This window comes from Thalassophryne amazonica, chromosome 10, assembly GCF_902500255.1.
Source record: "Thalassophryne amazonica chromosome 10, fThaAma1.1, whole genome shotgun sequence".
Classification (NCBI taxonomy): Eukaryota; Metazoa; Chordata; class Actinopteri; order Batrachoidiformes; family Batrachoididae; genus Thalassophryne; species Thalassophryne amazonica.
The window spans coordinates 89,330,768-89,354,764 of NC_047112.1; the positions used below are offsets into that span (position 1 = coordinate 89,330,768).

The window sequence follows — 23,997 nt, forward strand, 5'->3', positions numbered from 1 at the left end:
AACAACATCACACTAAACTAACTAAACCAATTGAACTACAAAAACACAACAAATCAATAACACGAACAACACAACTAACATGAACCACAGTAACAACATTTAAATCCCCAAACTCCAATGTTGCATTGCAACACCATGCCCATTGTTTACTGGTTAGGTAAAATTGCTAATTTCTCCAAAAATATTAGTCCTATCAACTTTCCTCTTTTGCAGCGTTCATCCTTGACCCAAAACACATAAGGATACTAAACGGCAAATGTCAGCTCTCCCCGGTTTCTGTGTGATCGAAACCATACACACGCATTCACGCACACAGAGGCCACTTGCCTATTATAATATAGATATTTTCAATAATATTGGTGTGATATTGACTGGTTAGTGCAGCACTGACTGGCAAAATGATGAAGTCTCAGGATGTCATATTAACTATAACATTAATGATGATTATGATGATGTAGTGTAACCAGATAAATTATATAATTGTATGATGACTGAGTTAAATTTTAAGGACAAATTCTAAAATACAGGTCATATCAGATATACTTGTTTACATCAAAAACAGACTCCCCTCCATTGTCTTTCACATTATTTTTCCCAAATTACAAAATAAGGATTTTTGTTTTTATTTTTGTAAGACGTGAGACTACAATCATATTTCCTTTGGGGTTTTCCCCCCTGAGCTCCATGTATTCCCTAACCATAAGAAATAAAATATTACTGTAAACCTACTGGTTTGGTCATTAGTTGATTCCTTGTTTATAATTTTTGATCATGAATCTTCACGCCATGTTTTATTCCTTAATTAGTTGTGTGCCCTATAAATTAAGGTGTAAACTACAGTACTTGGAGGAATACAAATTTATTTTATGTTTATTATTTTAAACTCTATTAAATCCACAGATTCTAGTATTGTAGATTTGACCACAGGAATCACAGTCCAGGTTAATCCAGATCATCATGTCCAGATGACTTTAAACTCAAAGTCAGCTATGCACTTTTAAAAAATGTAGGATGGTCACCTATACATCTGTCAATGTCTATTTTGATTTGAAATTAGCACAACTGGATTCCTTGGTCCAAACAATGTAGATTTACCCACTCGAGTTGTAAGTGAAGTACTGCTTACATATGCATTTTTCAGCAATGCTGTTTTATTTTGTGTTTGAGTTTTATTCCAAGTGACTTACTATCACAGTCAAACACTGATGCCATGAGCATCCATGCAAAGTGTTGACCAGGGGCTTGTTTCATGAAAATTGCAGTGTGCAACCTGATATTTGTGATGTGATCATTTTCTGTTGCACAGTTTGAGGTGTTGAAATTCATTGAATTGGTGGAATGCAAATGCATATTGGGAGGAGGCTGTGACAGAAAAACAATCACTCAGTAATCATCTTCATCTCTCTGACTGTGTATTTGACATGTAATGTAGCACATCCTATTGTACAATAAATATTTATGTGAGAGAAAGTGCTCAGAGCAGGGAAAAAAATTATACAAATTGATGGCATACCACAAAACTATGCCCTCTAATAAGTTAAAAATGTAACTCGCGTGTTGCCCTTTAGGGATCTACCGTCACTAGATTGGGTAGTGTTTATAAAATAGGTAGCTGACATTTTTGAAGGGTGGTAATAAATTTTGCAAAGTTTCTATAATGATTTTAACTGAAAGTGCAGCAAATTAAAATGAGAAAGTTCTGTGAATAATTATATTAATTATTTGGCAAATGTAGTTGATGTTATGTTTTACAACAGGCAAGGTTGACATATTTCCTTTGTTCACAGCTTGTGTAGTTACCAGGGACTGATTACTGGTGATATAAATGTCCGTTAATCACTGTTGTTAGCTAATATCTCTAATTTCTCCAAAAATATTAGTCCTATCAACTTTTTGTTTTGGTGATATTCCATCCTTGACCCAAAATACACTTACCAAGTGGCAAATGTCAGCTCTCCCCAGTTTGTCCGTGATCGAACTTAGAAAGAGGCCACTTGGCTTTTAATATATATAGATGATTTATCGCCCCTTGCTGGAATGGCATGTGAGTCCAAAATTTAATTTTCAATGTCCACTGTTCACTGTTATTACCTAATATCCCTAATTTCTCAAAAAAATATTAGTCCTATCAACTTTCCATTTCCATGGCATTCATCCTTGACCCAAAATACATAAGCATACCAAACAGCAAATGTCAGCTCTCCCCAGTTTCTCCGTGATCAAAGCCATACACGTGCACGCACGTGTACATGTACTCAGAGGCCACTTGGCTTTTAATATACAGATGATTATACTAACAATCACTGAGACCTTAAGTCTCATGCATGAAGCACTCACAGAAACACAACTGTTTCGTAAGTGGCTTGTACGAGTGATTAAAGAGAACTTTCCACTTTCACCATTCACATATTTTGATGTTTTTTTTTTCGCGGATGTATGATCAAAATCTACGAGCGGTCCAGATCTGTACTAGAAATCGTGCAAGTAATCTGCTGGCATCCAAACCTGTTTTCAGGGTTGACATCATCCTGTTTACAGTGTGACTTGATATAATATTTATTATATCTAACAATATCATTGTGATACTATTAGATAAGATATTCCTGTATTAGTTACCTGCATGTGTGAGGGATGAACGGGCTGTAGCCTGATCCATCCCAAGTGAAGGAAAAATGTTTCAAACCTCCTGACTGGAGTCCACCTGCTGAATGACACAGCCTTAACAGAAAGGCAAGCATGTGCTGGTGCCATGCCTCGCCACATCCACAACACCACAGAACCATCCCAGGTCCCAGAAAGCAACTACTCACGCAGCCAACTGGTCCATTCCCTCATCTCTAATATAACCATCTGCTATAGCCAGGTGAAACTCTGGCGTCCTCCTGTCCTTCTCCAGTTACCGGGGTCCTCACTCATTATTTTTCCCCACTCATTGGCTTTAGAAGGTCTATGAATTCCACATTTTATGCTGCTAAAGGCACCTTGACACTTGCATGAATTTCATCCCCGCACCGCTCCACCATTCTCCCTGCCAATGTGTCCCGCTTTGTCCCGTTTGATGCCACGCTATATAAAATAATAATTTTATAGCCGATGACGTATTTGATCTCAGAACTAGCACTAAAAAAAAATAAAATAAAAAATAAAAACCAACATGGGTGTTGTTGGTTAAGTCTAACATGCAGCTTCTACGATACAGAATCAAGTTTTATGGGTGAACACATTCAAATCATGTAGTTTTAACATAACATGCAACAGCATAAAATTTAACTTGCTCAGTGAATATAATAAAATTATGGAAAGTATTTCCACCCAAGTAAAATTCTTTAATATAGCCGGAAACAAGTTTACTGAGTGACCTAAATGTAAATTTGTTGGGTCAACATGATGAATTTGCATTACTGTTGCTTAATTACAATGAGTCAGGCCAACTACATTTGTAAGGGTAAATGTAAAAAACAAAAAACAAAAAAACAAACAAACAGTAAGTCCCTTTGGCTGCTCGTTTGTTTGCGCTCGAGGTCACCACAGCAAATCCAAGGTGGATCTGCATAAATTGTGATTATTCAACACAGCAAAGTTAAGTTGACATTAACTGTACTATTTTAAAAGTAGTTATAACTTGGTAGTGCACTTGGTTTCAATGCGAGAGGTTCCTGGTTCAAACCCCACCCCTGCCACATTTCTCCATGTAATGTGGAGTTGTGTCAGGAAGGGCATCTGGTGTGAAACCTGTACCAATTCAACATGCCGATCCACCTTAGATTTGCTGTTGCAACTCCGAGTGGAAACAAGAGAGAAGCTTACTGTACTGTGAACTTACTGTTTTTTTTTTCATCACATTTACCCTTAAAAATCTAGTTGGCCTGAACCATGGTAATTAGGTAACAGTAATGCAAATACATCAGGTTGACCCAACAAATTTACACTTACGTCACTCCGTAAAATTCTTTCTGGCTAGGTTAACACATTTTACTTGGATGGAAATGCTTTACATATTTTTTTATGTTCACAGAGCAAGTTATTTTTTTTTTGAGTTTGGTTGATGAAACATGTCTCATCGCTCCCAAAATCACAGAGAAATTATCTACAGCTACAAGTTGTCTCGTGCGTCGTGTGGTGGAAAATGTATTTGGAATCTTGTCTCATAGGTAATTATTTATATTATATATATTGTAATTGATTGGTAAAACAGTAGCATTTTCATTACTTCTTATGAGTTAGATAATATATCTGTCAAGTTATGTTTATTACAGATGTAACATCTCATCATAATCATTCAGATGCCCTGCACGTATTGACACACAATGTGTCAAAATACGTTGCGCAGTGTTCATGACTAGTTCACACAAGTGGTACAAAATTAATACGTGCGAGCAATATTGAACATTTCAAAATTTTCTTCACAACCACGCAGAGATCACGTTCACTTTACAACAGTTTACGACGGGTTTACTCAATGGCACACCAGATTGCATGCCAGTGCGGGGATCAAATTTCTGCAAGTGAAAAGGTGCCTTAACTTTCTTGTGTGTTTCTCAGCAGGACATCAATCTTTGATTACTAAAGTTCCTCGGCCATGTCTCTGATCCCATTGGGGTGCATGGCCTTATTCGGTGTGTTTTGGGCATTAGTTCTGGTAATTCACTCTTCTTGCGAACGCACTGATTTACACACAGGTGGACATCAACATTATTACAAAAAAAATTTAATTATTAATTAATTAAATCCAAATTAATTTGGATTTAAGAGTGATTGCTGAATAATATGAGTCCATCGCAATCAAAAAGGTATGATATATTAAAAAAATTTAAAAAAGACATTTGCAAAAATGTTGTTGCTTGAGGTCCAGTGTCCCTCACACCCACAATAATTCTGAAAACAGAATGAAAGCTATTTTAACTGGAGCACAGAAAATAGTTAAATAAATAAATAAAAAAAAGATATTTGTTGAATAACAGAGACACACTGACAGAGTGACTGTGAATTCATATTTAAATAAAAATAAATAAATAAATAAATAAATAAATAATGTCTTAAATGTGTGTAATTCCACTTTGTAGGTTGATGAGAGTTAATAGTTAATAACTGTTAATTGCTCATAGTTGCTATCTGATTGACTTAATTTCCATGTTGATGTTGACTTTAAAAAATGAAATGCATACTATTCCAGTCACACAGACCTGAGTGAGGAACATTTGTTTTATCTACACAAAGTGGAATCCTTATTATGATGTTTTTTTGTTTATATTAAATTATATATTTATGTTGACTGAATCAACAGATGACATTATGTTAATATGAAAAGTGCAACATCATTAATTTCCCTGTAATCAACTGAACACTTCAACACAGGGTGCAGAGGGATTAAAAAGAAAGCAATTTGCTTCAAAAAGGTTTAGAGACAAACTTTGAACTTTTAGAACTGTAAACATTGAAGATAAAATGCAGTGCTATAGAGCCCGTTATTCATTCATCCATTCATTCCTGACATTAGATCTTGTAAGCTTCGGTCGACTTTGAGAAACCTACAGAGTAGCTGCAAATTTCAGCAGCATTTATACAACATCGCTTCTTGTCAAATGCAACACTGCTGCTTTTTTTCAAGTTGTGACTTCAAACCAGCCGCAGATCACTTTCAAGAAAAGTGACCCTGTCAGCAGGAGCACTTTGGAGTTTGGCGCCTTGCTCATGGACACTTTGACACACAGATAACTGAAATTCTACTCACTGAAATATAAGCAATTTCAGTCAAGTAATCCTTGTTACATACTGAGGAGGATAAAATGTGCACTCTTATTCTGAATTATTTGACTTCATTAGAAAATCATATGGAAATCCACTCCTCTAAACTATATACATTTTCATCAGACATGAAACTACTACGTACACTGGTCACGTTGTATGAAAACAGAACTTTAGGTTCTACGTCTATGTATAATTTAAGGCAAGAGCTTTCAAATGGACTTTCTAGTCAAGACAATTAATTCAAAAATGTCAGTAATAATCAGCGCTTGAACAGATACGATCACGATGCAGTGTAGCAACAGAGACTATATCTACTGTTACTCAAGGGTGACCATGAATTGCCAAGATGGTGCAGCTATTTCTTGCAATTGAACACTTCAACAGGTGATTTCACAGATGATCAGGACTTGAATTTGAGTGGAGGAGCTCATTAGTAAAAACACTATGCTAAGGCAATTAACTGCAAGGAAAACCTGCAACAACTTAACACTGACTTCTACAACGCCGTAACTCCATGGCCACACAATCATGTCAATGTGGGCGTGACCCTTTTGAAGTTCTCTGTTGCGTTGGTGGGTGTCGCAATGCACATTACCACTGGAATTGTAGGGACATGAAGAACAAGGCTGAGACTTTCTTTCTGCTTGCATCACCATTGCTGCTGGTCATTTCTTCTGGATCAATTTGTCCCTCAGTGACCTCCATGTTTGTAGCGAGAAGCCTGTCTTCAATATTCAACCTCCTAAGTTTGCATTAAGCAAAAGGTATTCTTCAAAGAAGAACCAAGCACAGCTCAAGGCCTGGAATACTATATCTAGGTGTCAAAAGGATGTTCTCTGTGACCAACACAGGATGGCCAGGTGTCATAAAACTCACCACTATCAGGATTTAAGACTCCCCAAAGAGCATTCCTTACTAACAGTTTGGGCCCTTATCAGCTTCAAAAGCCAGATGGTCAGCACTCCTTTTTCATCTAAAAACACAGACCCCAGAAAGACATACTTTTCCCCCAAAGCCCAGAAAGTTGTTGTTACAGCAAAATTCCAATAGGTTCATGTCACAGAAGAATTGCTATCAACTTGGAGATCACAACACAGTTTTTTTTTGGTCAAAATCAACCTCAGATTGGTGGATTTCATATTTTATGATGAAATCCAATAACCAGCCTCTTCCAGTACGTGGACCAAAATTGACCCCTTTTCGGTGAATTGGGGAAGGACATGTGCCCAATTCATGCAGTGTTATAAAGTGGTAGTTTCATTTAAAAAGTTATACTATTGTTTGTTGCAACAAAGAAAAAAAAAAAGAAAGGGGAGAAACAAGTATGTGATCATTTAACCTTACACATGGAATTTATATATCCTGTGCCTTTTGTTCTGATCATAGATTGTAGAAAGTTTATCAAATGTGTGCTTTTTCATATATGATTATGTGTGTTATTTCTAAAGGAAATTGTTTACTAGATTTTTGTAAAATAAGACTTGCTTGGTTTTAAGCGGGAATTTAAGAAGTGGACACTGATTGATTATAAAATTAGACAAAGAAATGCAAAAAAAACTACAGTACCCAGAATTCTTGGGGGTGGAGCTTTTAACCCTTTAAAAGCATGCACCCCTGGGAAAGTCGCTCTTACGCTCTCTTGCTCTTACACTTACACTCCTCCTCCTTCACCTTTCTCTTTTTCTTGGGTCTTGAGACGCTTGCCTCCGCCGTCCCATTTTTTGTTTGTGCAAAGATCATGGGTTCAAATCCCTGCCTGACTGGAATATCACTAAGGGCCCTTGGGCAAGGCCTTTAATCCCCTATTGCTCCCGGTGTGTAGTGAACGCCTTGTATAGTGAGGCATATGTGAGGCATAATTGTAAAGCGCTTTGAGCATCTGATGCAGATGGAAAAGCGCTATATAAATGCAGTCCATTTACCATTTATTTTTCTTCTTAAACTCCAAATTTATCTCGTGAACATTTTTCTTACAACATCAACTATTTTTGTATTGAGTTTTGATTCGACCTGGCTTCCAAAGACGGCGCCGAAAGACGAATTTTTGTTTTCGGGCGAATAGAAAATAAAGACACTCAAACCTTTATTCTGACGATTCCAGACGGGAAGCGCTGCAGAGATATATACATCCAGGTCAGCCTGAGCCGCACAGCGATTCGAAACACCATCAAAAGTCACAGCATAATAACGTAAATCACCCCTCGTAACCAATGAAACCGGGCGCGGTGACTGGCAGAGTCACTTCGTCAAGATCCTCCAAGTCAGCTGTGAAGATGAACGATTCATTGACTGGAGACCAGACAGCTCCCAGCATCTGACCTCACAGAGATCCTATCTGCACTGCGCATCAAGTAAGACCTGGGTTTTGTGTCAGAATTTGAGCTGAGTGGCTTCATTTAATTCTATTCCCTGTCATCAACAATATCTCACGTTAATAAATGCCAAATTAAATTCCCTTCTGACTAGGACTAGGACGTAACGCATTCTTAAACTCCCGCAACTAAACCGTAGTCCATAAACGTCATATAATAATTGTTCATTGAACTTCGTCATCATAAAATCGCATTACTGTGATATGTCCTGTTATTCAACCCCTGACTGAGTTAAATAAATATTTAAACGTATACAGTGTCTGTGGTTTGTATGGTTTACAGAGGAATCTTCTGACTGGAAGATCAGAGACTGATTTAATATTTCCTATTGACTGACCCTAAAATCATTGATATTACAACCTTGTTATAATATCATTCAGTCATAGGTGGTGCCCCCATTATTCGAGGTAAAATTATCCACAAGTGATCATATCAACATATCCTAAAACACATCTTTCCGCTACACGTTTGTGTACAATCATCAACCTCCAAAACAACATTATGTGCACTTTCCCTCCATGAATTTCTGGTCATTTGACTGTTTTTCTAGTTTTTGAAGCTGTGTTGTGTCATTTTTGTGGACTTCTGCAAATAAGTTCCTCTATTTGGTTCATTATCCAAATGTAATCGTGTGCGAACTGCAAAAACATTTAAATATGACAGGAGACAAATGAGTGAAACCGGAAAAGTGACCATTGAAGCTTCACAGCCTGTGGTCTCCGTCGTTTCGACATGTAGCTTACATTTTTGGGAGGAGCACGTTTGCGTACAGAGAGGGGCTCGGAGAGGGTTCACAATGACGTAGAGACTTCTGCGTGGTGACGGAGCTGTGTAGCTGAAATAGCATAAATCAGGCTATAGCCCTTCAAGCTACATACCCTCCTGCACCCCTACACCTCACCCCCTAATCAAAAGTGTGCTTAACAATGGGAGACTTACCCCATCCTGCCTGGAGAAAAGGCTCAGACAGACACTGAGATGGGATGTAGTCTCACTGGACAACTCAGAGATTTCATGCATTTTCTCCAATAAGGCAGATGGAAAACCTGAGGGGACAAATGAGGTTAAAACACCAGTGAAGAAGGTCCAAATTGGGCAAAATACTGAGTGAAATGACACAGTTTAATTTGGCCAGCAGCTGAGCCCCTGGATTCATTAGTTTCGTTCCAGCAATCGTGAGAATAGATTTTTTTCAACAGAATTGGCTCATTAACTTACAAAGATGAACAAGCAAAAAGTTCTCTACGTGTGATCCTGCCGTTTTTAATAAATGGGGTGGAAAGAGCAAACTATTTTGTAATCAGGGAGGCTAAATGTGCACACTGCACTGCACTAAGATAAAAGATTATCCGTGAATGATATAATCTGACCATGTGATGTAAATTGTCCGATCCGAGTCGTGTGTTATGATATGTAAGAAGCAAACAAGGCAATGTCTGGCGATGCCGAGTCTCCCTCAACTTTGATGAATTTAAGATGTCTAATTCACATAGAATCGGTCAAATTTGAGAAGGTAAAGGTCATTATGAATGTCCGGTGGAAAAAGTTCACTTCCTGTGCCAAAGAGTGGCTTTATTTGAGTGGCAGAGATCATGAAATCATGATTATCGGCAAGGATGGAAGTTTTCTGATGGGGAACACATCACTTGGATGTCCAAACCCTCAGCACCCAATCATCTCCTTCAGTGGATTGGCAGATGTCTGAATTCTGCATTCTTGTATGAATGCAGAGCTTCCTTGTCCAGATCTTTGCAAATGTACAAACTGCACCAGCTTAACTGAAGAAGATGTTGCTGATGAAGATGATTTAGATAAAATGTGATGGGCAGCAGCAAGAAAAATATTTTATTTAGCTATTGTTACCCTTTGTCTACAAAACAAACAAACTTCATAGATATCCCTCTGTTGCTTCTGATTTTCCTTTTTGTTACATAAGACAATTTCCAAACCCTGTGAGAAATTACTCATGTTAATTAAGTTTTAAAATCCCGAGTGGGTCATTTTTTGAAAATCAGATGGCCCTGCTGAGTAAATGTCAATCGTACTGTTCGGTGTGTGTTGAAGCTGTCATACTCAAATTTGGTTTCTAATGTAGTAAGTTTGAATATATCTGCTCTCCAGAATGTCTTCGGTAACTGTCAAAATTTCAAAGAGTAGCAACCGTGACAGCTTCCGTTTTTCTCCTCTCTTTTACGGTGCATCCAGAAAGTATTCATAGTGCTTCACTTTTTCCACATTTTATGTTACAGCCTTATTCTTAAATGGAGTAAATTTATTTTTTCCGCCAAAATTCTACTCACCACACCCCATAATGACAACATGAAAAAAACTTTTTTTTTTTGCAAATGTATTAAAAATAAAAAACTAAGAAATCCCATGTATATAGGTATTCACACCCTTTGCTCAATACTTTTTTGATGCACCTTTGGCAGCAATTACAGCCTCAAGTCTTCTTGAATAAGATGCCACAAGCTTAGTAGAGAAGCTTGAATCTTCAACTGGACTGGGTTGCTTGATGCGAAGATGTTTTGCTTCTAATCGCAGAAGCATCCTCAGCTAAATTTCTTGCTCTTGTAGTCTGACTTCTGTCTTGACTCTTGTAGAGAAGAATAACAGAAGCCAGCAAAAGCTCGAGTTTTAAACCTAACCAGACCCCTCCTACCGAGAGTAAGACTGATATTGGCAACTGCTAACAATTGCTCTAATTAGCACCTATTGTACTCTGGTTAGCACCCTCCTAATGACAGGGCAGCTGTCCCTCTTAACGATGGGACTGACACCTCTTTGACGACTCTCCTGATGACGTGAATGACTCATTACCATGAACAAAAGACTGAAACTGCTTTGACCTGAGTACCCCATTGTAAACAGGGGACAAAGCGTGTCTCCGACCCCCTCCCTGGTTAAGGCTGGGTTTCAACTGTTTCACATAGAATGCCTCCTTCACACCTCTCTCAAACCATTTCTTCTCTCTGGCTAAGATTTTAACTTCCTTGTCCTCAAACGTCTGGTTAGTGTCTTTAAGGTGGAGATATACTGCAGACTGGGGTCCACCAGCACCCTCGCTGTGGAGCTGGTATAGCCTTTTGCGCAACGGCTGGTTCGTCTCACCTATGTAGTGTTCGTTACAGTTCTCCTGACATCTGATAGAATACACTACATTGCTCTGTTTGTAACTAGGGATCCTGTCCTTAGGGTGAACTAATTTCTGTCTCAAGGTGTTAACAGGTTTAAAGTAAATTGGGATTTTGTGTTGTCTGAAGATTCTCTGTAGTTTTTCCCCTACTCCTGTTAAATAAGGGAGAGACACTCCTCTTCTTCTTGGCTCCATCTCCTGTCTGTCTGGTCTCTTTGTTCTTTGGGACTTCTGCACTTTATCCAGGGACCATCGTGGGTACCCACATACTGTGAGGGCTTTCCAGACATGTTGATGTTCTTTAGTCCTCCCCTCTGTAGTTGTGGGCACCTGAAGGGCTCTGTGTTGAAGGGTCCTGATCACCCCGAGGTTGTGTTCAAGGGGATGGTTTGAGCCAAAGAGCAGATATTGAGCGGTTTTCTGTAAACTCCTGTCTGGAGCTGCCTGTTCTCTCCAATCGTCCAAGAAGCTCTTGGACTGTGACCAAGACTCTTCAACACAGAGCTGGCTTCTGTTATTCTTCTCTGCAAGAGTCAAGACAGAAGTCAGACTACCAGAGCAAGAAATTTAGCTGAGGAAGCTTCTGTGATTACAAGCGAAACGTCCTCGCCTCAAGCATCCCAGTCCAGTCGAAGATTCACGCTTCTCTACTATGGAAACCACCTGGACAACTGAGAGCCTTCACAGAAACATGCTACAAGCTTGGTACACCTATCTTTGGGCAGTTTTTCCCATTCCTCTTTGCAGCACCTCTCAAGCTCCATCAGGTTAGATGGGGAGCATCGGTGCACAGCCATTTTCAGATCTCTCCAGAGATGTTCAATCAGATTCAGGTCTGGGCTCTAGCTGGGTCATGCAAGGACATTCACAGAGTGGTCCTGAAGCTACTTCTTTGATATCTTGGCAGTGTGCTTAGGGTCATTATCCTGCTGAAAGATGAACAGTCACCCCAGTCTCAGGTCAAGAGCGCTCTGGAGTAGGTTTTCATCCAGGATGTCTCTGTACATTGCTACATTCATCTTTCCCTCATTCCTGACTAGTCTCCCAGTTACAGCCATTGAAAAACATCCCTACAGCATGATGCTGCCACCATGCTTCACTGTAGGGATGGTATTGGCTAGGTGATGAGGGGTGCCTGGTTTCCTTCAAACATGATGCCTAGCATGCATGCCAAAGAGTTTGATCTTTGTCTCATCAGACCAGAGAATTTCATTTCTCGTGATCTGAGAGTCCTTCAGGTGCCTTTTGGCAAACTCCAGGTGAGCTGCCATGTGCCCTTTACTAAGGAATTCCTTCCATCTGGCAACTCTATCCTATAAAGCCCTGATTGGTGGATTGCTGCAGAGATGGTTGTCCTTCTGGAAGGTTCTCCTCTCTCCACAGAGGAATACTGGAGCTGTGACAGTGTGACGAACTTCTTCCAGTTACGGATGATGGAGGCCACTGTGTTCATTGGGACCTTCAAAGCAGCAGAAATGTTTCTGTACCCTTCCCAAGATTTGTGTCTCCAGACAATCCTGTCTCAGAAGTCTACAGACAATTCCTTTGACTTCATGTTTGGTTTGTGCTCTGACATGCACTGTCAACTGTGGGACCTTATATGTAAACAGGTGTGTGCCTTTCCAAATCATGTCCAATCAACTGAAATTACCACAGGTGGACCTCTTTTAAGCTGTAGAAACATCTCAAGGATGATCAGTGGAAACAGGATGCACCTGAGCTCAATTTTGAGCTTCATGGCAAAGGCTGTGAATACTTATGTATCTGATTTCTTAGTTTTTTATTTTTTTATTCTGATTAATACATTTGCAAAAAATCTCAATAAAAGTTTTTTTCACAGTCATTATGGGATATTGTGTTTAGAAGTTTGAGGGAAAAAATGAATGCCATCCATTTTGGAATAAGGCTGTAACATAACAAAATGTGGAAAAGGAGAAGCGCTGTGAATACTTTCCGGGTGCACCATATAAATGCACATATCAAAGCAACTTCAAACAAAACAGCAGCAATACATATACAGTGGAGGATAGCCTTGTGCATGATATTTGATGGACAGTAATGAGAGGAATGTTTTGTCGTTCCAACCTGGAGCCTTTGCCAGCATTGTTTTTTCAAAGAAACAAACTGTGTTTGGATTTCGTAGCTGTCCTGTTCATTAAAATAGTTTCCTATATCTTTGCATTATACCATTTTATTCATACATATTGCATAGAATTACACTGAAATGTGCTCTTTTGCTAATTTAACAACTTACGACCTTCAGTGGGTAAAATTAACCTTTTCTGAACATATTTCTCTGAACGCATTGTTTCATTATATGCCTGATGTAGTGCAGTAACTGCTGGTCAAATTCTGACATCAAAATCTGAATTACAATCATGTGATCTGCACTTAGAAACCATTTTGATCACAAACTGGCTCTAAAAAGAGAGCCTCTGAATCAGAATGAGATTATGAGAAAATTTAGATGTTAATGAAGTACACTGAATAAAATTCTATACTTTTTTGCTGAATATATTTTAATCAATAATGCAAGAGATATGTAAAGAAACAGTTTGTAACAACAGCAATCACAGATTTCTGACGTCTGCCACTCCGGATCCAGATCACCTCTCAAATTCAGTGGAGTCTTCCAAGACCCAATAGCTTTGTGTTGTGCAATTTTGGTGAGAATCCATGGAGTAGTTTTGATGTAATCCTTCAAAGCCTATATAAAGTGAAACTTGATCCAGAATCTGGATTCAGATCACCTCCAAAATGTAATGGAGTCTTTCGTGACCTATTATATATCAGTGTTGAAAATTTTGTCAAAATCTGTGCAATAGTTTTGACGTAATCTTGCTAACAGACAGACAGACAAATAAACGCTGATGATTTTATTATGTCCTTGGCGGACGTAATGAGTCAATAACTCATATCAATAGAAATTTAAATTTCATGATGTAGATTTTGTAATGGCCTATGGAGCACAACTTGCACTTGCCAATAGGTTAACAGTCAAAATTTTCTCTGTTGCACTTGTAGATTGAGCATTCCCCTTTACAGCAGTATTTGATCAGCTCTCTGTACGATTGGGAGACCTCTGGAATGTCATTCATACTGGCACCCATGACTCTGACACCTTGGTCCAGGTAAAATTCTGTGGCGAAGGAACCTCAAGTTGTGACTGTGTGCAGGTCATCCAGATTCCTGTCTGATACACAGTAAGTCAGACATGCTGGAGTAGAGCATCACTGGTAGGTGGAAATTGTCCAGGCCTCAGTTTTTCTTATTGACAGACCTCAAATAACTTTGACTGAGCTGAAATGATTGGTTTCATAATACAAGACAACAGTCAACCCCTCCAGTTTCCTGAAATGTTAATATCCAACAGCTGGAAGACTCACAAATGCCTCTGTGACACTTTCATATGAGAGTTACTTGGAGATCTGCCAGGCCTGCCACACTGACTTTTTGGCCCTGCCACTGCAGACTGAGGTTGGGTAATGCCTGAGAAAATGCATGGGACACAAGTAATGCTCATGATTTTTGGTTTCACCAGGCTTGGGCAATGGTGTTAGGTGACAAATCTTTAAGTTTTGTTCAAGCCAAATTCCACCCAGATGTCAGACAAATTATGTGTGGCAATGAGATCACAGAATACTCCAGCAAGGATAGCTACAACGTCCATGTCTATAGTATGTGCTGGAATAAATTTTGCTCCATGTTCCAATGCATGCAGTCCATCCAGCTGCCTGGCAGCTACTTTCCTACACATCCCGTTTCCTGTTGTTTCTCGAGTTGATTCCTTTTAACTGTCTTGTATGTATGCATTCCATAGAACATCCAACTGCTTGACTGCATGCAACTTCTTTTCCCACCCTGGGATAAATACCTGTTATGCATTCTCATGAATGTGCTAGCAGCAGTGGTTGGAGGGCAATGGTCAAAGATGGCACCATCAAGGACTTTGCAATCATAAAACAACAGTGGCTCTTTTTGTCTGGGCTGCTCAAAACTTGCAGCAAGCACCCAGCTAAATATACATATTTGCTGTTCAATATAAAACCTTGTGTAATAACTACATTACATATAAATTATTACATGTTATTGCTTGGATTTGGCCAGGTTTGATCTGGGTTTTACTATTTGACCTTGACTTTCACCTCAAATTATGACATTAATATCAGAATTGTAATTGGTTATCAAACCCCAAAAGAACAGGTATAACACTTGATTGTGTGACGCTTCATAGAGAATTTTTGTGTGGTGGCTATCATGGATTTCATGATTACGCAGTAATGAGTTTAGGCTAATATTGATAGACGTGCCCTAAGGAAGCCCCGTGTCAAATTTGCCCTAAGGAAGCCCTTTGTCAAATTTGTCTGAAATATGAGCAAAACTAGATACACACATTCTCAATTAAGAGGACATCAGCCAAGTTCTCTGAACACACCAGTTTTAAATGCAGCTATAATGGCGATCAAAAGTTTCCTATTTCCACTTTGCCGGGTTCATATAATGAGCTTCTCTTTCTGTTGTGTAGAGTACAACATAAATACCCAAGTGACAATAAAATAACAGGCCTTACTTTCCATTAGCCGGTCATTTTTCAGGATGGACAGGAACGCTGCCACCTCCATCTCCAGCTTTTTGTGACTGGTGTCTGCTGCCTGGATTCAGAGAAATGAGGAATAGACTACAGGTGAACAAAAGCAGCACAGAGAGGGAGGATGGGGACTGTCTAATGAGCACAAACACTACAGATCATTATGTTGACATGTTAATTATAGAGGTTTTTTTTTTTGACTGCCACCTGTAGTGAGTCTGTAAGCTCCCCGAGTGACATCACGTCCTCCTCCTCCTCGCTATCCTGGTCTTGAGCACAGTAGTGTGTGCTGTAAGCAGCATGCTCGTCCAGTGCATCCAGCCAGACCTGGTCCAAGATAGCTTTTATTTCTTTTTATAAGAATCAACCATAATCGTACCGTATTTTCTGAACTATAAGTTGCACTTTGTTTTTGGTTTGGTTGGTCCTGCAGCTTATATTTCAAAGCAACTTATATGTTAAAAAAAATACTACATTATCACTAGATGGGACCATCTACACAAGTGACAAGCTGCTCCTGTATACTGGTCAGAATGAGATCTGTCTGATCCACACTATGGAGCAGAAGGTGGTGAGAATGCAACATTGAGCAGTGATTAAAACAATTCAGAAGAAACCTAACCAGGACTCTGGTTTACTAAAAAACTATAGGCCAATATCAACCCTATCCTTTAGCTCTAAAATCCTTGAAAAAGTGGTTTCACGGCAACTTGTGGGCCATGTCACCGAGAATAACCTGTTTGAGCCCCTGCGGTCTAACTTTAGAATGCAGCATTAGATGATACAGTGATAAAGTGAAAAACCTTGGAGCCGTGGATCTCACATTGTGATATGCCCTACACATTAGAGAACTCATTAGGACTGCTTTCTTGTGTCTCTATAATATTGTGAGGCTGATGCAGAGACTCTGATCCATGCCTTTGTCTCTTCTAGATTAGATTACTACAATGTCCTAGTCCCTGTTTTACCGGAGTGCAGCATTAGTGATCTCAACTTGGTTCTAAATGCTGCTGCTAGAACTTTGACCAGAAGGAGAAAGGAGCATATTACCCTGATTTTTGCCTCCCTTCATTAGTTTCCTCTCCCTGTGAGGTCTGATTTTAAGCTTTTGTTGCTAACTTACAACATGCTTCATGGACTAGTACCTCCCTACATGGTCAACCTAATTAAACCTTATGTACCAGCCTGTGTTCTGTGTTCTCAGGACACAGGATTAGTGTGTGTTCCTAAGTTTCAAAAGAAGTTAGCAAGCCACAGAGCTTTCTCTGTTCTGTGGAAGAATCTGCCTGCTGAGATAAAACAGTCCGACGCTCTGGAGTCATTCAATTGAAGACTAATGACTCATCTGTTTTCCCTTTCGCATGGCTACCATACTTGTGTAGTATCAAACCATATTTCCTGTCTTTTTTAAACTGTTATTAACAATGGAGCAGGTCTCAGCCTCATTATATCTAAATTCTGGGTCTGTTATACCCCTGTTACACAGGGACAGATCCATTCTGTGGTCCTTGTGCAGTCATGAAATTGCAGAGAATGCTGCAGGATGCCGAAGAGCCACACAGCTGGCCCCAGGACCTTAGAAGGCCTTCTCGGTATACTCTCACAACCCCCCATGATCACCATGGTGAGAGAGAGAGAAGAATGAAGCGGCACCTGACTACTGCAGAAGAGCTGCCAAGGTTGGAGGACACACAAATAACATACAGGCCCTGCACAAACACCTCACAGAGCACCCCATGACCGCCCAGCGGCAGCGCAGCGATCAGGGCTGTGTGCCATGATTTTTATGAATAAAGTTCAATTTATGAAGCGCTGCTATAAAGCGCTAAATAAGTTCTTACTTGTCCAAGCTTTTTCCCTCTACATGATGTATTTTTTGCACAGATGTGATGAACACTCTGGTGCCACTTACAGTCCAGAATATACGCTAACAAAAACAACCAAAGGTGAAAGAAAAGAAAAAAAAACAAACATACTTTTCGTGTTTCCTCTGGGTCACTTTTAGATGATACTTTGAAGTGATGCACACTATCATCAAAGCACTTTATGGTAAAAAAGCAGTTATCTTTGGCTGTGATCTAAAATAAAAAAATAAAAAAACATACTGTCATGTACAACAATTTAAAAAGAGCGGACAAAATCAGCAAATAATTTTATAGCTCTTGACTTACCATACACTGAGCATGTGTGAGCGACTTACAGCCCTGTCTTCTGATATTGGCAGCAGCATCTGACCTATGAGGCAGAGATGGTGCAGACAAACTATTCTGTCTTATGAATGTGTGTGCTGACTTCTCCAACAGCTTAATAATATAAATTGTGCAGCATGTGGATTTGTCTGACACTGAATCAAAGTGAGAGAAGGCACCTACTGTTTAGAGTACCAGGACAAAACACCATCCTGAAGAACAACCCAGTACGAGCGCCAGCCAAAAAATCTGGAGCTCTGCAAGACAAACCGAATCAGAACGGTCAGAGTTTGAACAGTCATTACCTCCAGCATGAGGTTTGGCTACTTTCTGTAGGTGGTTTATTGAACAAGCTTTCACCAAACTTCATGAAAAGGTTGCCTGTAACCTGGAACATGAACCACTATATTTCACAGTGGATCTGCAATAAGTAAACAAGCAGCAATCAATTTATAGATTGATGCATAGAAGATGGCACAGCTAAAAAAAAAAAAAGAAAAAAAAAGTGTTGAGGCTATTATCTTTAGACCAGCATATGAATCGAGCCCTTTTTCCTCAGGTGTGACTCACATGTTAAGTATGGGCCTGAAATAGATCCATTATGTCATGAGAAAGCTCTGGGTAAATTGGCAAATGTCAAAAACCCATTTTTTAACAAAAAGGTGCACTTACCAAGTGCACACAACCTGTGAGGTGATAATGACCAACAATTATGTTTTCATCAACCAACAGGGTTTTTAGGGTACGATCTTGGCAGTCTAAAACGAATAGCTGACGTAAATGCTGATGGCGCCTGTCAAACGTCTTTCTGTGTAAAGCTGCAGTGTAAATCAGGGCGTTGGGTGCTAAGGGGCTGAAAAAAAGTCACCAAATTAAGCCTGCTTCACAATTCACTGCACATGTGGCAGGCACGTACATGCTGCAGGGAGTGGCAGCCCACAGGCCTACTGCAGCTATCTGGGGGAAAGTTTGTGAAAGAGTACTGGTGTTGGACTTGTCACATACAGGCTGCACGGCTATCACAGGAAGAAGAAAACAGCACAAAAATATGGTATAGTGCAGCAGATAGCTGAAACAATCCTTCAAATGGTGATGCAAACACAAAATTTGGCACATATACAGTAGTGTTCAGAATAATAGTAGTGCTATGTGACTAAAAAGATTAATCCAAGTTTTGAGTATATTTCTTATTGTTACATGAGAAACAAGGTACCAGTAGTGTTGTGTGGGCCGCCAGAAGAGGAGGTACTGCTGGCCCACCACCAGAGGGCGCCCTTCCTGAAGTGCGGGCTTCAGGCACGAGAGGGCGCTGCCACCACGGACACAGCCGGGAGTGACAGCTGTCACTCATTATTTCCTGACAGCTGTCACTCATTCTTCATCATCTCACTCCATAAAACCCAGATGTCATCTCCACCTCATCGCCGAGATATCGTACTTCTATGGAGGTAATATCCTCAGCCATTTGTGTTTACCTTATAATCTGTATATTGTGAGTGTTTGCAGGCGTACCGGTCCCATGTTTTGTGGAAGCTGAGTGAGTGCAGGATGGCACTCTTTTCCTCTGAGGGATCACTGCATACTCATCAGAATATTGAGTGAGAGGTGGAGGTGGCATTCCCAGCATTGTTGTTACGGGGTGTACACACACCCACACTTGACTGTCTTTGTTCTTCGCCGGCAGTACCAGATCCGACAGTCGGGGACGGTGATCACCTGGGAATTCGGGACTTGACGGCTCCAGTATTCACCAGGTTCGGTGGCGGCGGAAATCGTGTGGTTCCAGCTCTTCTCAGGACAGATGTCTTCTATCCTCGAGCCTGCCCACACGTCACCTTTGTGGATTGACTGTTGTCATATTCTGAGATTGTCTGTGTATTCGTTGTGCACCTTCACAACATTAAATTGTTACTTTTTGGCTCATCTATTGACCGTTCATTTGCGCCCCCTGTTGTGGGTCCGTGTCACTACACTTTCACAACAAGTAGATTCAGTAGATTCTCACAAATCCAACAAGACCAAGCATTCATGATATGCACACTCTTAAGGCTATGAAATTGGGCTATTAGTAAAAAAAATGTAGAAAAGGGGGTGTTCACAATAATAGTAGCATCTGCTGTTGATGCTACAAACTCAAAACTATTATGTTCAAACTCCTTTTTTAGCAATCCTGTGACTCACTAAACTAGTATTTAGTTGTATAACCACAGTTTTTCATGATTTCTTCACATCTGCGAGGCATTAATTTTGTTGGTTTGGAACCAAGATTTTGCTTGTTTACTAGTGTGCTTGGGGTCATTGTCTTGTTGAAAAACCCGTTTCAAGGGCATGTCCTCTTCAGCATAAGGCAACGTCACCTCTTCAAGTATTTTGACATATCCAAACTGATCCATGATACCTGGTATGCGATATATAGGCCCAACACCATAGTAGGAGAAACATGCCCATATCATGATGCTTGCACCACCATGCTTCACTGTCTTCACTGTGAACTGTGGCTTGAATTCAGAGTTTGGGGGTCGTCTCACAAACTGTCTGCACAACAATTTTACTCTCATCAGTCCACAAAATATTCTTCCATTTCTCATTAGGCCAGTTGATGTGTTCTTTAGCAAATTGTAACCTCTTCTGCACATGTCTTCTATTTAACAGAGGGACTTTGCAGGGGATTCTTGCAAATAAATTAGCTTCACACAGGCGTCTCCTAACTGTCACAGCACTTACAGGTAACTCCAGACTGTCTTTGATCATCCTGGAGCTGATCAATGGGTGAGCCTTTGCCATTCTAGTTATTCTTCTATCCATTTTGATGGTTGTTTTCCGTTTTCTTCCACACGTCTCTGGTGTTTTTGTCCATTTTAAAGCATTGGAGATCATTGTAGATGAACAGCCTATAATTTTTTGCACCTGTGTATAAGTTTTCCCCTCTCCAATCAACTTTTTAATCAAACTACGCTGTTCTTCTGAACAATGTCTTGAATGTCCCATTTTCCTCAGGCTTTCAAAGAGAAAAGCATGTTCAACAGGTTCTGGCTTCATCCTTAAAAAGGGGACACCTGATTCACACCTGTTTGTTACACAAAATTGATGAACTCACTGACTGAATGCCACACCACTATTATTGTGAACACCCCCTTTTCTACTTTTTTTTTTTTAACTAATAGCCCAATTTCATAGCCTTAAGAGTGTGCATATCATGAATGCTTGGATTTGTGAGAATCTACTGAATCTACTGGTACCTTGTTTCCCATGTAACAATAAGAAATATACTCAAAACCTGGATTAATCTTTTTGGTCACATAGCACTACTATTATTCTGAACACTACTGTACTCCTTTAGACATTACTCTTTTGAAAAAACTGATTGGCCACTTGAATTTTCAATAGGCTGCCAGGTAGGGGTCAATTGAGGAATTACTGTTATGTGCAGACGCAGGTTGAGGAGCAGACCAACGTCTGACCGAACCCAGCGCTAAATAACCAGAAAGCGGTTCCACAAACAAAACGATTTTATTTCCCCTCTAGTGCAATAATTAGTGTACAACATAAATATTTAGTTTGTCTGGTGGAGTGAAGGACGGCGCGCTCTCCAGCGCCCAAAAAGATCAAAGCCTCGGCGCTTCTGGACTCAGATTCACCGCCAAACACCCCCCAGGTGGACACGACAAACTGACTCTGTGAAGGATGGAAAAGGTGAGGTAAGTCAACAGAGCTACAGCAAATATCTTTCTGAGGCACACACTATCAGCAACACATTCAGGTCTGAATTTAAGCTTTATGTAAATGAGCAGCTTCTCACAACAGGTGGAGGATCATCAGTCCGTACGCCACGGCAGTGAGAAGCAAACTGCACAATTCTCATCAATGTTCAAATATACTGCATAACAAAATGCCAAATTACTATTAACGATCATTCAGACAATAATCACCTCTGATGTGTGCTGACAGCATGTGTCCCTCACCCGTCCTCCTTCACAGGCACGATGTGTCAAACCCTGGCGCGGTCCTCAGCGTCTCACAAACGAACGTCACAAGGTCGAGTTCCCGGCAATTCTGCTTGAATCACACATGGCTTAAATGCAGAACGCCATCTCATTATCTGCTTCAGCTGAAAGTCTTTAAGTTTACACGTGAGCATCATCCACAGGTGCAGCTAATAATGCTGATGAGGATGAAGGACTCTTCTGCCAGCACCTTCTCCACAGACAAAAACCAGTTTGCATACCACCTGGAGAGCAAAGAAAAGAAAACAACACAAAAACATCCAGCCAAACCCCCAACACACAACAAAATCTAACAACTTCTTCTTCCAATATGCTCATTGAAGCCTGCTACAATTACCACTTTCTTCCTTGGGTATGCAATCTACTACCTCATCTAACTCACTCAAGAAATATTTTTTTCTCCATCTCACAGCCTACTTGTGGGGCATATGCACTGATGACAATCACCAACACCCCTTAAATTTAAAGCATCACACTCATCACCTTTCTAGGCACTTGCATAACCTCCAACACACTCTTGACATACTCTCCCTTTGATGGCCAAAAGGTTAAAGCGGTGATCTTGAGACCAGAGGATACTCGGTTTAAATCCCCAACAGACTGGATAATCACTATGGGTCCTTGGACAAGATCCTTAAATCACAAGTTGCTCCTGGTGTACAACTGAGTGGCTTGCATGGTAGTAGTCCATTTACCATTTCCTCCAGAATGACTCTACCATCATTTCTCCTCCCATCCACATCATGATACAACAGCAAGGATTTAAGCAAGAAAAAAAAAAAAATCTTCTGACTGATTATTATTTATTTTTTTGTGGCCAAATTATAAGATGTTCAACATCTATCTTTTTATAGAAACCCTTTTGCAATCACGTCCCAGGATTTAAGGAAAAACAGGGTGGAGACAGCAAAGAAAACAATCACAATCAAAGAAGTCTTTTAAAATACAAAAGATTAAATACAAGATGTGTTTATTTTTCCTAATCAAAAAAAGAATGAGCAGAAATTTTAAAAATGCTTTGATTTTCTCTTCATATTTAAAATAAGGCTAATAAAAATAAAATCACTGGCAAACATAAAAAATAAAAAAAATACCCGTTTTCTCTTATTACAGAATATGTAAGTAGGGTGAGGTCAAAAAATCTGAAACTATTGGGCTGCGAGCACCAATGCCAGGGAGGGTGTGGGAGGAGGGTGACCCTCCCGCAGGTGGAGGGGAAATGTTTTGAAAATGAGGTACCAAATGGTGCATTATGAGCACAATTTTAAGGATGAATAGAACAAAAAGTCCACATTTGTTCACAAAAATGTTTGTATTTTACATATTTACACAGAGTAGAAGTTGTGGTAGCTGGAAAAAAATTGTACTCATTTCCATTATATCAACTTTAAATTCATGACATAGAAGTCAAGCCACAGCCAGGACACAATTACTCACCGCAATGCATGGTAAACTGATTGAACAATATTCAGTTAAACTTATTTGAACTGATATTCAATAGTAGAATAAATTTGTTATTCATAGTTGTGTAGATTCAAAACAATGAGGGTCTAGAATGATATGAGGTAAAATAATCAATTTTAAAATTGCATGCCAGTGCTGCTTTATCAGTGAGAATAAAATAGCTTAGATTGAACTAAGCCATTACTGAGCCAATACAACACCAGAACCACTTGGAGACCTAAATCAACAGTGGGAATTTAACTGTTTCATTGTCACTTTAAGTTGTTCAACCATTTCCAGGTTGCTCACAGTAAAACCAAGTCATATTAAGTAAGTGGGCGACTGGCATTTTAAACACAGTGAACACATGGAAAACAAATGAAATGTCTGTCAGCAAAAACTCAGTATCAAAGGGAAAACCATCACTTCATGAACAAAAGAAATTCAGGAAATAATGTTTTTTTCAAGAATCAATTCATTAAAAAAATTACCGTTGATAGCCTTCTTTGTGGCAAGA

The 23,997-nt window shown here is 39.7% G+C and overlaps 1 protein-coding gene across 5 annotated transcripts in view; it reads right to left on the reverse strand.

Moving 5' to 3' along the window:
• The window catches only part of osbpl1a (oxysterol binding protein-like 1A), a 105,443-nt gene that overhangs the window by 54,179 nt on the left and 27,267 nt on the right, over positions 1-23,997 (reverse strand). For all 5 annotated transcript variants that reach the window (XM_034180456.1, XM_034180454.1, XM_034180455.1 and 2 more), the window contains 6 exons: positions 18,217-18,290; positions 18,016-18,079; positions 17,821-17,922; positions 16,052-16,171; positions 15,827-15,908; positions 9,060-9,166 (listed from right to left, as the gene is read on the reverse strand). In XM_034180456.1, the coding sequence (XP_034036347.1) occupies positions 9,060-9,166; positions 15,827-15,908; positions 16,052-16,171; positions 17,821-17,922; positions 18,016-18,079; positions 18,217-18,290 (549 nt within the window). The remainder of the gene's footprint in view (positions 1-9,059; positions 9,167-15,826; positions 15,909-16,051; positions 16,172-17,820; positions 17,923-18,015; positions 18,080-18,216; positions 18,291-23,997) is intronic.